The 14,874-nt window shown below is 41.7% G+C and overlaps 1 protein-coding gene across 1 annotated transcript in view; it reads right to left on the reverse strand.

The window, feature by feature from the left end:
- Positions 1–11,414, reverse strand: part of htr4 (5-hydroxytryptamine receptor 4) — a gene marked incomplete at its 3' end in the record, with an annotated part of 126,740 nt that extends 115,326 nt beyond the window's left edge. Inside the window, exon 1 of the mRNA XM_084549967.1 lies at positions 11,356–11,414. Coding sequence (XP_084406093.1) covers positions 11,356–11,411 — 56 coding nt within the window. The 5' untranslated portion in view covers positions 11,412–11,414. The remainder of the gene's footprint in view (positions 1–11,355) is intronic.
- Positions 11,415–14,874: the final 3,460 nt, after the last annotated feature.

A 14,874-nucleotide genomic window follows, 5' to 3' on the forward strand; every position in this document is an offset into this window, starting at 1 on the left:
TGCTTTAATGTAAAGGCCTTAATCTAAATTTAGAAAACATCGCTCTGTGGAGGTCTGTGGGGATTGACTCACTTTTGGAGACAGCCTCAAGTGGACATTTGAGGAACTGCAGTTTTCGGCACTCAGTTTCTTGGTCTGTCATTTGGGAGCTTGTAAAATACAAGTGTGTGAGTGTGTACTGAGTGTGTTTCTACAATCAGTCCCTCCTCTATTAAACAGTGTCACTGGATCAAATTTTAAAAATAGCTTCAGCTAAATTTAGTACAAAACAACCTGAGAAGACAGGAGCTTGTGTTCAGTGGTAGCCACATCCACAGTGAACTTTCGGGACGAGATGACGTGAGACTTGTGAATGAACAGGCCGACTGAGTTTTGTTTTGTTTTGTTTTTTTAAGCTGTGTGCTGTTCTCCAAAAAGGGAAGCATCAAAGAGCAGGAAGAGGCACTGGAGGCTGAACCGGCACGTGCCTGGAAGTGCTATCAGTGACAGGTGGGATAAATCACCTTGTCGGGCATGAATGGAAACGGGTTGGAGACACTGTATAACGGAGCGCTCAACACACACACACATTTATGGGCACACACACTCACACACATTCCACCTCCTGCAGCCTCCTCTCCGTCTGGGAGGAGAACGGATTCAGGAGCTTGACAGATTTCAGTTTCATCGCTGGAGACTCTGACAGCATCATTATCGTGCTTCAGTTCACAGATATGATGCAGCCTGAGCTGAAAGGAAGCCCCAGCATCCTGTTTGTTTTTTGCATTTTTTATAGCGCTGTGGTTTGTGCGCGTGTGTGCGCGCACGCCCTGCCTCATGCATCAGCAAATGGTTTTTACATGAATGGAGGATTTCATATTGAGATTATGTAAGCAGCTGCCGAATGAATTATTCAAGTCTGTGAAAGAAAGTGACGACGCACCGCGCTGCCTGCCAAGTCCACACTCTCTGCAACACAGCCACTAAAAACGGCAGAGGTAGAGCCTGAATGGACGGATAGAAATGAAGTTAAAGGGACTCGGATTGTGCTGTGAGCTGCCGTCGGTGCAGCGGCAGAGAATCGATGTGTCAGGATTATCCACAGGTGGCTCGAGTCGATGTTTATGTTTATTCCCGAGTGTTTTCCTCACAGGTTACGTCTTGAAGGCAGGCGAACTTTGCTCAGGAGCGAAGTCAAAGCGACATCACTATGATTTGAATTTAAAATCCACGCTCCTAACAGCATGCGTGGATGAAAGTACAGGCCTGTGAAGGTTAAAGAAAGTAAAATATGGTAAATGCTGAGTCAAGAAAATTTTCTGATATTGCCACTGGCAGAAACTAGTCTCAATGAGGATCTTTTTGGCCATGATTGTTCCATAAGTGTATAAATAAAGTTTTAATTTCCAAAACTACACGTAATCCTAGAGGCTGCACATTTAAATGTCTTTTACTTTTATCCATTTAAACAAAAACGTCTATTAATTTATGCATAGGGCTGTCAGTTGATTAAATGATTTAGTCACGGTTAATCGCATGGTTTTCATAGTAAATGTGCATTAATCACAAATGAATCCCTTTTTTAACCCGTTCTAAATATACCTTAAAGAAGTTTTTAATACTCTTATATATATTATATATTGAGTTTAGCAATATATCTTATTGCTAAAATCCAACACAACGACAAACGCTGTCCAGAATATTTTCTAGAATAACTTTAAAGGTGCTAGCCTGATGTAGCCAGACTCCATTCTTATCAGGATATGAGAATGCGTGATACGCCATTTATAATTTCATTATGAGGCGTGTTTCAGTCAATTCAGAGGGGAAAAGAATACCACTGTACACAATTGAATAGTCCTGCAACCAATCAGAACCAGTTTGTTGTAAACCAAGTCAATGGTGCTCAGATGACGTGTATGATTACTGTTCCTCTTCTGTCAATCAGCACATAAAGACCACCCAAATGATTTGCCTAGCCCAGCAGGTCTTTGCAGGAGCAGAATCAGTTCCCAAAAGAGAGACTCCGGACCACAAAAAAAATAAATAAATGCATGGACAGGGACATTGGTCTGGCTTCCGGGCTACAAAGATACTGCATGCTCAGATAAAACACTGCGTCTGCGTTAAAGTGGTTAAAAAACATTCATATTGTTTTGTGTTGGTGATCTAACTAGACTTATGTAACGTACTGCAAACCTTTTACTAATATTTGATGAGTTTGAAGTTCGTCATTGTTTCTTGTATGTTGACACAGTAAATAGATCTTTATTGACTGATGGTCATATTTGCATGTTCAGTATTTAAGTTTGTTTTTGTAACGTAATTCCTGAGAACAGTTTTATTATGTGTGTCTTATGTATAATTGTATTTCCTTCCTGTTTCGTGTGTCAGATTGTTACAACATTATCTCGTCCATAATATTTCAACAGGACTAGGAGAACATCCTCATCTTCAGAGTGTAGTTTAGTCCCCTCGTCCATCTCCTGCTATGTCTCTGTGTGGTTAACAACATTTTCAAATACGAAAAACGAGCTGCATGAGCTGAACTAACCAGGCGACAACCGACAAAGGTACAGTAGTAACCCACGAGGCCAGAGGCGACCCGTTCCCTCCGGCTCTGTGTTTGGTTTCATGCCGTCTGAGGCTGAGCTTTCCTGTTGAATGCAACCATCCAGAAAACAGGATCTGTCACAGGACACCTGAAGTGATGCGGAGAGGGAAAGTAAACGACAGAGCGGATTCGTGGAAATGGGAGGAGAGGCTGGCTGCTATCTGATCGCTCTGAGTCTGACTGACTGCATCGTATTGACTCGCCTGTTCCAGGATGATCGTGCAGGGCAGTTACATAAAAGTCCTGACATGAGCTGTTCCAAAGCAGGATGTGTTTGACGTGAAATATTACCTGCTGGTTAAAGATAGTAAAAACCTGACACGGCATGGAGACACACTCCTCTCACAGATAGTAAAATAGACCAATTCTAAGTGCTATTTGTAATTTAAGCCATGCAATTCTGCAACTACTTAATGTACAAATCCTATACTATACGCTTAAAATAGACGATGCACACATGCATACACTGTATATTTGGGTGGTTTTCCAAAGCAACTTCAAAATGCTCTGCACAAACCCCTCGGTCTATAACTCACACCTGAACTGTATGATAAACTGAATAAGACTGAAAATAGGGCGGGAGAGAAGAAAGATCAATTTTAGATGCAGCGTGCGCCACAGACATCACGGATGCACTGTTTCAGTTCAGCACCGTGCCGTGATGGAAAGCTCCTGCATTAAAGTGGACGTAAACACTGGGCTCACAGAATGGATGCAAAATCCACACGGCAAAAAAAATGAAAAATGGCAAAAGTTCCTTAAAGACATTCTCATAATGGCAATGACATTTGAAAACGCCACTGATGGCCTTAGCACGCAAAGAATTAAATTCTGCACCACTTCGCAGTAACTCGTTCTTCTTTTGATCTATGTGAATAGCTGGCATGTTTTTTCCGGTTACACTGTTAGTTTAGAGAACAGACACCTGCACCAAATGCAACACTTAGCGTGAAGCATTTACTGCTCATTACTCACATTTTACAAGGGCAACATCAAACAGTACAGAAGCACTGATTGTGAGCACTGCTCTGCCTGGCTGTGACTGAAGGGGCGAGGGTTAGACGAAGCTACGTCTGATTCTTCTGTCTGTGGTTCAGTCTGTGGTTCAGTCTGAGGCGTCCAGCTGTCACTATTTGAACTTGTGTTGGTTCCCTGATAAATGTGTTACCAATGCATTAAAGAAGTTCAGTAGTTCAATACAAGCCTCAGCCAGCAAATCCACCGCTGCTACACACAACACGAACAATGCTCATAGTGAACATAGCAACGATTAAAGGCGAATGCATCAGTCACAGTGACAGCGTATCTGTTAAAGCTGCAGTCACGGTGCAGACTCGTTGTTGAGCAGCCTGAGCTGAGGATGTGCAGTACCAGCCCTCACTGTAAACACAATCCTGTGTAATTCTGTATCATGTTACTGATCTTCTCCACGGGTTAGAGGGAATGCAAAACGGTTAATTAGATGATAAAGATTTTGCTGCCGTTTGAGTTTTAAAGTAGAGTATATCAAGCTAGGAGTCTGGTAGCGTTACAGCATAACAACAGTATTTCATTATGAGGTGTGTTTCAAGCAAATACAGTGTAAAGATGGATGAACTGCTCCTCAGAAGTGAAGCTAAAGCAAATAGAGCCCCCCTGGTGACTGACTGCAGTATAGGTCATAAGCGTGGTATTAATTAAACAAAAACACAAGTGAGTCTGGAGGAAGTGTGGTCAGGGCATCGATATCATGGCTCCACTCTCAGACTGTACTGATCAGACTCTGGGTCCAATGTCGCAATATGGCGGCGCCCATGTCAAAGGAAAATAGCGTCATTTTGGCCAATAGAATGGAGACACGTTGTCCATATTTATATACAGTCTATGCTTTCAAGCAATACAGAGAAAACAATCTATATCTCTGCATGAAACTGGATAGTCCTCCAAGCACTCAGAACTATTTAGTTGAAAACAAAGGGCTCAGATGACATGTATGACTACATCGCTGTTACTCTTTTGTGCATATAACATATAATCCTGACAGAATGATTTGATTGGCTCAGCAGATCCTTACCAGAGCATAATCAGTTCCCAGCTGAGCAAATTTTCCGCTACAAAAGATTTGACGGTGGGGAAGTAGGTCTGGCTTCCAGGCGGCTAAGTTTGGATTTGAAGTCGTCCCGGAAATGCATGACTTTTTTTTAGCTTGCTTTCATTCCCAGTGTGCCCAGTAATGATGTTTTGTCAAAGCCACTCACATCGTAGAGATATGCACAACTTTCGTCCAAATATGAAATGAAATTTGCTTGGGACACAAACCCAAGACTCCTGGATTAAAGTCTTTGCCACTACATCGCCTCCAGCAGCCCTCCTACCTTCCTCTACACACTCTGGCAACACACAGGAGCATCTCCAGTTTGCAGCAGCTACAAAGTGTTTGCTCTTTCCAACAAATCTTGCAGCGGGGGGGTCGATTTCACAGCACCGGCGCCAAAGGCCACCTGGGGCATCTCAGACGTGCCAGCAGCTCTGACAAAATGTGAACGTGTTGTTTTAGAACCTGCTGGTGGAGGGATTTAGATCTGCATGACTTCAGTGTTAACTGCAGACCTCCCGTAATAAGATATTAGATAAATACAAGATATTAATCAAAAACCTGCAACATTAGATAAGGCTGAATAAATTTGTTTGCAACTATACATGTGGTTTACGTAATGTACGTGTGATTTAAAGGTGGCAAATGACAGCGATCCTATAGACTGGAGGGACCATCTGCACACACCTACGCAGCATTATTACGTAAAAGAAATGTGGGATATGACAAATGCATCATCTCAACCTGATATTGAGGTGTCCACCAATCCAAACGCTGAACAATGCCGACCTAGATTCTGCATTGTGAGCCACGTTGGGTAAGTAAGCAATCAGAGTACGTTAGTGCTGCAAAACTCTTGGATGACGGCCACTTTAAAAGAGTTTAACATGCATTCATGAGAGATTAAACCTAAATATTGTGTTCATGGAAGGTGCAATCTGAGCATTCATGGAGTTAACGACAGATTACGATCCTAAGAAATGAAATAATTATAGTGCTATGACGCCATGAGGAAAGACTGCTGAAAGCAAATGTAAAATTAAAAAAAAACCTGTGCAGCAATGCGTACGTGCTGTGGATCACACTCACCACAGCAGGAACTGTTGTAAAATGTATAACAGGAAAATTATCTCTGAAACGGCAGGATGATTGATAAATAAGAGATAAGACTTCAGGCAGTGGTACACGTATCCTAGATACATCTTTGCTTCCTTGTAATTTAAGGCTCATTTAAAGTACTGAGACGCCGTAACCTACGTACCTAGCCTTTGCTGGTACAAGTCATTTATACTTGTGCATTCGTCCGTCTGGCTCGCTCTGTAACAACTCCACCCAAACTCTAGTCGGCGCTGTGTCTTTTTTGTCAGTCGGGTTAATTTTTGTTTCTACTTCCTGCTTCACTTTCAGCAATGGCGACTGAAACTTTCGCTGGAATTCTGCCTAAGATGAGTCGTGCAAATTTCTCCGATCATCTTTGAACCTCCTCAGTTAACCTTTCCTCCATGTGTTCCATCTTTATTGATCCAAAACAATCAATTCGAAAATTGCGGTGATGGAGAAGCAGCCGGAAATACTAAAGCGGAAACACGCTACTACCAAGCGGACCAATCGCAGCTCTTGTGGTCTGCGTTGCCGTGGCGTGTAGTTACATTTCTGGGGAGGTTAGCAGCGACCGTAGAGTCTCCACCATTCACAAAATGTCGAAGAAAATTGCTGTCTCGCAACTTCTTCAAACAATAATGCAACTTTTCTCATCTATACCTGCAACCTGTGTAATTTGAATTTGTCTTTAGCAGGCAGAAAAAAGATTAGTACACAAACGACACATTTTAAATGTTTCTTTTTCTTAATATGATTTAATCCTGAATCTGTCTTGTTTCTTTAATAAATCTTTAATCTGTCATTCTTAACCCTTTGTGGGGCGAGGAACCAATTTTAAATTGTACACCATGCAGAATCTCTCCCAGATTACTCTCCTCATACTTTTCCCCAGATTTCTGCATGAATGAGTGTCACTCACCTACCGCGTACGTATGTTTGGCTGCTGCGTGGGCCGGTGTCAGACGACAGAACATCATACTATAAGTCACACGCTCTGGCTGAACACCCCTCAGATTTCTCAAGAGATCTGGATCCCAGTCACTACATGACGGCGTAAAACTAGGTCAAGTACCGTCTCATAAACAAGCTCCTCTCAAGCCTCAGCCTCCCACGCTCGTTGCCTAATTTCAATCCTTCCTCAATCCAACACGGCCGTCCTCTGACAATGAAGTCATGTTGTCAACCATTTCGTTTGAAGGTACTAAAGGTAACTTCTAAATATCTACATGGAAGTAGTAATAAGATTTCTATAAATCCATTTAAATCCATTTCTATTAATCCGTTTCAAAAGATTTGCTTCCAATTACTGCATCGGGTCAGTGTTGGCAATTTAAGCTTATTTTGTATGGCAAATAAGGACATTTTAGTTATTATTTTTTCAATGAATCAAACATAAAATAATTTAATAATTTGATTTAATTTAATTTAATTTAATTTGCAAATACCTGGCCACACCCAGGAGGCTTTAAATCCACACCTGTGTTGCCTGCAAAGGAACAAAGGGTCTATAACCTATTTCTGTATTGTGCAAAGACTAATAGGGAGACTTGAAAACAGATGCATTAGTGACGTGGTTTACCTTTAATTTAGCATTTGAGTTACCTTAATTTATATTTAATTTTCTTTAGGTATTGTCATATTTTTGTTCAGAAAAAAAAAATGCAAACACCACCATTCTTGGATCCTGAGTTTAAATGTGTTCACCACCCAACACGTGCAAATTTCCCAAAGGATCCTGCCTTATTTCTTTTTGGATTGGTTTTAGAGATTGGTGACACCAAAGTTTGCACGTATATATTCCACAATCGAAACAAAATCAAACAAAGTGCAGAAGCGTTTTCAATTTTAAACTAAAAACACATGTCTTGAATCCTGTGATGGGTTCACTTTTGTTAAGTGCTGATGTCTCTACAGTACTGTTGGGCTCTGAATCGAATCGCTCATTGGCACTTTGGGAAAAAGGTCATTTTTTTGTGCAAGAGACCGGGATCAAAACAAAATAAAAGCCACATTTAGCTTGAACTAGCCGCTGGCAGAAAGTGGGGAAGGGCACGATAGTATAATTGTCAGAAGTGTAGAAATCCGGTGTTCAGCTTGTCCTTCCTACTTGCTTACTAAAAGTTTCTGTTTTCCTGTCTCTCCAATCTTGTAATCTGTTATCTGTATCTTCTTCCTTCCATGGATCATTTTCTCTTTAATTATCAGCCTGTGGGTCTGTGACTCAAAGCTTCCACCCAGAAGAAAAATAGTCCATCTCCGCCTTCAGAGTGATAATTGAAGAAAAATCCTCATCCCTCTCTTTTCTTCCGGGCAAAAAAAAAGCCAAAAATAAAAAGACCTCCCAACAGTTTCAACAGGATCAGTGTTTTAATCAAACCAACAAGCCCGGGGGCAACACAGCTACAGAGGCGGGCGAGCGGAGCGTTGGGAATCCCATGCTGCCTATTGTTCCCTTCGCTGAACCAAATATCTGAAGATGAGGACGCCCTGGAAGCAGGAGCCAGGGCTGTCGATTCATTTTTGATGTGAACACTTTTGAGACTGCTTCATTCCACAGTGTAGCAGCAACTAACTTTATTTAGTTGATGTTTTCTCTCTATACAGTGTATAATGTACACTGCCTGGATTTAACTAAGCAAATAGATACGAGCCTCCTATTGGATAATTACTGCATGGGTGATTATCTTTCAGCTGGCAACAAGTTATTTAACCCCAACTGATGCAATGAGTAGCTTCTCATTTCTTAAACAACCATGTCTAAAGACACATCCTGTGGTCGTGGAAAAGATGTTAGTCTGTTTGAGAAGGGTCAAATCATTGGCATGCATCAAGCAGAGAAAACATCTAAGGAGATTGTAGAAACTACTAAAACTGGGTTAAGAACTGTCCAACGCATTATTAAAAACTGGAAGGATAGTGGAGAACCATCAGGGTAAGAAGAGAGGCAGATGAAGTGATGCACCCATCATGCCTAGTGTCTACTGTACAAGCCTGTGGGGGCAATGCTATGATCTGGGGTTGCTGCAGTTGCTCAGGTCTAGGTTCAGCAACATTATGTGTCCAAAGAATGAGGTCAGCTGACTACCTGAATATACTGAATGACCAGGTTATTCCATCAATGGATCATATTCCAAGATGACAATGCCAGGATTCATGGGGCTCAGATTGTGAAAGAGTGGTTCAGGGAGCATGAGACATCATTTTCACACATGGATTGGCCACCACAGAGTCCAGACCTTAACCCCATTGAGAATCTTTGGGATGTGCTGGAGAAGGCTTTGTGCAGTGGTCAGACTCTCCCATATCAATACAAGATCTTTGTGAAAAATGAATGAAACACTGGATGGAAATAAATCTGGTGACCTTGGAGAGGATTATTGAAACAATGCCACAGTGAATGTGTGTATAATCAAAGATAAAGGTGGTCCAATGAAATAATAGAGTATGTGACTTTTTTTTTTGGTGGCGACTTTTTTTTTGGCCAGGCAGTGTATCGTATAATGTAAGTCCAGCTCCATCCTGGCCTGTCCTCTGGACTCAGTGGATCATCCAAGTGAGAGGAGGATGCAGGAGACTGCAGCACCCACAGTGGCCCCTACAGCAGTCAGACTCTTTAACCTCAACATTTCTGAGCACTGCTGCTGCTGCACAACTTCTTAAGGACCACAGTCTGTATGTATCTCAGGTATTTTGCTTATTTGTCATTTCATTCTGTGCAACAACTTTGGTCTTTTCTTGAGTGCAGTGCATATATCTCAGGTCTTTTACTTACTCGTGATGTCTTTTCTGCAAAAAATTTGCAAAATAGCAATACTTTGCAATGATCTTCTCCTGGCCCCATCAGACCCATAGTTATCCACTCCAACAAGCTTATGACACCAAACATTATAGCAGCTAACTCACCTCTAACAGAACGACTATTGTCACTGACAGTTTTATGCCGCTGTGCTCTCGTTTATTCCTACAACAGGAACTTTATGAGCGCTCTTTATTCTTTTTTATTCATCACCAGTCTCACATTAAACATGCACCACTGTTTGTGTCTTGTTTAGATCCTGCGTATATGTTTTAATCAGATGTATGTATCATCTTGTTCCTCCTCTACTCTCTTTTATGTCTGTCTCTATCCAGCCGACCCTCAAACAGATGGGTCCCTCCGTATGAGCTTAAGGTTTAGCTTAAAGGGAGTTTTTGTCTTGTCACCATCGCCGTAGTGTTCTGGAGGTCTCTGGGTCTGGGTTCTGTAAAGCGTTTTGAGAAATACTCCATTGGAGTTGCCATTACTTATGATATTCATGAGTGTCCATAGTGTATGTTCAGCCTCCATTCCACCCATTTCAACCTTGTTCTTTTTTTCCTTAACTCTGCTTACTTAATTTCGTTTAGTTTTTCATTGGTACGGTAGTCATCATATTGTATTGCATCGTCTTATCAGTCCTTGCCATCGTCAAACACCAAAACAACTTCTGGAAGACTGGCGTTAACGCCTCCTGCCGAGTCCCACATTCGATTTGTATAATCTACTCGATGACGAGTGCCGGGTGTATTGTACGTTTCATTCATCACCCGTCTGTATATAAACATTCCCCTGGAAGTCCACTTCCCAGCACACGGAAGGATTCCACAAATACCTCCCAACATCTGTGCAAGTCGAAACCACTGAGCTGATCCGGTGGTAACAATCCAAACGTAATGCGTTCATTCACAAATGCACAATTTAAGCTTATTACGTTGCTATGAGCTTAGCATATGGACACCACTGACTGAATGGACTTTAATGTAGGGGTTGCACAAGTTCAGGTTTCTCAAAGTTGAGTTCTGTCTCGTCTCTGATGACGTCACTAATAAAAAACCTGTAGAAAGTAATGAAATCTATATTCTTGACCTGAATACATATGCTGAGAACACACAGCCCATGTGCTACATACTGTGAGATGCAGATATGTATACCCTGTATAAAAACAGGCAGCACCTCAGCACCATCAATAGCATTTAATAGTAATCCACAGCCTGTTGTTAGATGGGATAATGTAGCTGGTATCAAATAGTTGATGTGCAGCCTCCTTCTCGCTGTTACCACAGGACTTTGGTGAAGTTGTTAATTGACTGCTGTCCGGAGGATTTGAACCGTTCCTCTCCTAGCGGTAGCATTAGCCTTTTCAGATGCATTGCAGTAGTACTTTAGTTGTATTTCAGGACTGACATGTCACGGGAGTATGGACTTCATCTTTAGTGAAGTATTTCCACACACTTGATGAACCAACGACCCACCGGACTCCTCACCTGTTTTCTAGGAGGCGTCCATGTTGCTATTGCCATGTGATCAGCGACTAGTCGTCATGATGCTTAAAGTGTAATGGCACACCAGTGGAGTCTGAAGTGGTTACATCTTAAAATATCACTACTAGTTGAACCACCAACTACGGCTACACTGTAGGACTAGAGGGCCGGTGCAATATAACAGTGCATGTACTTTTCAAAAACTGAAAAACCTAAACATCATAAGTTTGCATTTTGCAATATTCTGTGTCGTGTATTAAGCAGCGTAATCAGTGATTATTCTACATGCATGTTGATTAATTCTCACCTCTCACTGACAAGCTCCTCCATCACCGGCATCTGGCCTGCAGCGCTGACATTCATGTGACCATAAATGCAGAGAGTCCCTGCAGACAGAAGGCGACAATTAACAAATTGACATAATCATTTATATTATTAAAGGGCGAACTTATCAAACAATTCGCGCCGTGAAGCGGGCTCAGTAGATTACATTAACATAGCGCGGTGTTAAACAGATTCAGCATTATGCAAATAAGACAATCCTGTTTGACATTTTTAAGTCCGCCGCAAATTGACCCGGCACGACTGGTGCGGCACTGGATTGGAAGGGGGGAGGTGTCGAATTGGCTAGAGAATAAACTCGTGTCAACAGCTTCTGCTTCATAAATGCTTAAACGCGTGAGTTTTTGAGAATTTAGACACAACATATTCAAAAAGTGGTTTTCATTTACACATTTTCATTTGCACAGTCTCTATGGCCCAGATTGCAGCATTAATTAAAAATGCAAAACATAAAACACACTCCTAAAATGGAGCCCATGCAACATGCGTCTCTATTCATTGCCCTTTGTGCAGAATTCAAGTGAAATCGTAACAGCAAGGCTCTGCTGTGAAGCGACAGTGAAGGTCAGCCTGGAAGAGACACGTCCAGAGGTGACCGGCGGAGATCGTGACCTACGGATTTACCCCCTCCGAATAACAATACTCATTATGCTTCAACCATATGGGCAGCTGTCAGAACCAGTTCATCATGTGGACATTTAAAGCTGACATTCCTCTGCACAAAGCCAACAGCAGATTGAACAAAACCCCCATATTATCTACGATACAACTGATAACACAAAGTGGCCAGCTTAAAGCATTCGAGTACTTTGTACTAAGCAGCGTGAATACTTTATCTTTTATCATGGAACAGACTTCTTTATTATTCCTCTCAGGTCATGGCAGTAACATGAACTAAGCTGAGTTTTGTGGCCTTTAGTGTATTGCTGGCACACTTAATCTTCTTACACAATACCAACTCACATGCAGCCATGTAAACATGGACTTATATAACATCATGGTATGATGGATTACTGAGCGACAGACGGCATGTGTTGCAGATGCTCAGCTGCAGATACTGAACTGAATGTGTAGCCTGGAAGTCAGACCAGCTTCATCTGACCCCAGTTATTTTGAGGCGCATAAGTTGGTTCTAGAGTCTCTCCGCTGGGAACTGATTAAGATCCTGCAAAGACCTCCCAGGCCAATCAAATGATTTGTGTGGGTTGTACGAAGACAACTTAAAATTTCTCTCAGGTGAAACATATACTGGTCAGCCACAACATTATGACCACTGACAGGAGAAGTAAATGACATTTAAACCATCTTGTGACAGTTCAATGTTCTGCTGAGAAACTTTTGGACCTGGCATTCATTGGTGTGGATGTTACTTAGACATGTAGCACCCACCTAGACCAGACCAGGCACCCCCACCCCATAGCAATGACACTCCTTGATGGCAGCAGCCATCCCCAGCAGGATGCAGCCACAAAAACGCTTTAGTAACAACTCAAAAAAACATGAAGAACAGCACAAGGTGTTGACCTGGCCTCCAAATTCACTAGATCCCAAACTGATCAAGTATCTGTGGGATGATCCACAGAGGACCCTCCCCTCAAGACCCCCTCACTAACAACATTGTGTTCCCAGACACCACAGGACACCCTCAGAAGGCCCATGTCCATTCTCTGATGAGTCACTTCTTGGGAGACCTGCACAATATTAGGAAGGTGGTCATAATGTTATGCCTGATCGGTGTAAATCTCTCCTCTTTTTCTTAAGCACAAGTCTTGTGCAAAATAAAACATGCTCTTGCATGTGAGCAACATTGTATTATACTAACTGCTGGTAACACCATGTAAATCATTCATTTCATTTTTATAATTTCATAATAATATCATTGCCTTACATTACACTTTGTATATAGATTTCTCTCTTGTCATAGATTTTGTATCATATGCAGAGTGCTTGCATCTAAACATCTAGCTAACTATTTTTAAACCATTATTTGTGCAAATGCTTAATGAGGAAGGAACTGCATTCTCACTTGGTAGACCTTGGTCGACACATCCACGTGCATAAATAATTCAACACAAGCTCAACTTTGTGTGCTCTTTTAAGGCTTCCTCTTTCAGAAAACACACTTGAGACCGGTGGAAACTAGGTATTTGTAGCAGCAGGCTACAAATAGTCCACAATACAACACTCAACCAGGCTTCTGCTGCAGCTTGAGCTTCACACTCGCGTCCAAGGAGAACTTAAACTCCAGTCTTGAGAAACATGTCAGGCTAGTGCAAATGATCTTTCTTTGTCTTGTGTTCACAGCTTCAGTGTCTCATTATCACCAAAGAAAATCAGACATCACAAGTCCCTGCTTTTGACCTTGAGAAAAGAAAGACGGGAACGACAGAGGAGGAATGAAGATGATTAAGGATGCAAGCCTTCATAAAAAAAAAAAAAAAAGAATCCTTCTGGCATCCATGTCTCATCTTTGTTATCTGTAATTGGGTGCAGTGAGCATGGGATCAGTTACCCCTTGATAACAGCTTTAAATAAGAAAAGAAGATTTTTAGATCTTGGGAAAAACCGTAATAACGAGTATCCGTACGTCATTCCGTCTCATGGCGAAGATAGAAAAGCTCAGATTTTTGCAAATATGGAGAGATATAAAAACCCAGAGGTTGCTGGAGATAAGAGGTTGAAGGTCAGCCAGAGAAGACGGCTGGAGCGAAATGACATATGAAAGTGTCTTTGTTAATATTCCTCATGAAAGAGGCTACTGTATATGCTGCATGCGCCTGTTGGAAAGGTTTATCTTCAAGTGCATATACCGTGCTGCCACGAGGAAGGAGATGGCCTTAATCGCACGTCACATGAATGCATGTAGCGTGCTGCTCGCCTTTACATCACATGTCTTTATATTCACAATGAAATCCACCCGCACAAATACATACAAATCCATCGAATGCACCAAATGTATTTACTGACATGAGATTCAGGGAGGCGCTTTGTTCAGAATTAGCCTTCAGATGGTTCGCGTTCCATTCACATACGCACTACTTTAAGCCTGCATACATTCTATGATTGCAGAGGGTTAAACATGGATATCTACATATTTGGATGAGACAAACCCTGGCTTAAAAAGCAAATAACGGCAGAGCATATTAAATCTATGGCATCGCGCAGTAAATCTATCTTAAAGTCGGAGAAAATGAAATTCCTGTCCTTAATACCTAGACGTCAGGCAGAGAGAACATCGTGTGCAGAGCGAGACTTGTTTTGGACGTCTAATGTACAAAATGTCTATGCAGACTTTTATATGAACTCTAGTTTGTAAATTCTAACATAATAAAATAAATGTAGAGGCCCTGACTTTGATGTTTTTGTCCACTTGTTATCTACAAGACAAAATAAGTTTGCAGAGATTTGGGATTGAAAAAATTGGACCAACTCTTTGTTTTTAAGGTCAGTCCCCAATATTTGGACACGTCCACACCAGTCGCCC

The sequence above is a fragment of the Chelon labrosus genome (assembly GCF_963514085.1).
Source record: "Chelon labrosus genome assembly, chromosome: 8".
Lineage (NCBI taxonomy): Eukaryota > Metazoa > Chordata > Actinopteri > Mugiliformes > Mugilidae > Chelon > Chelon labrosus.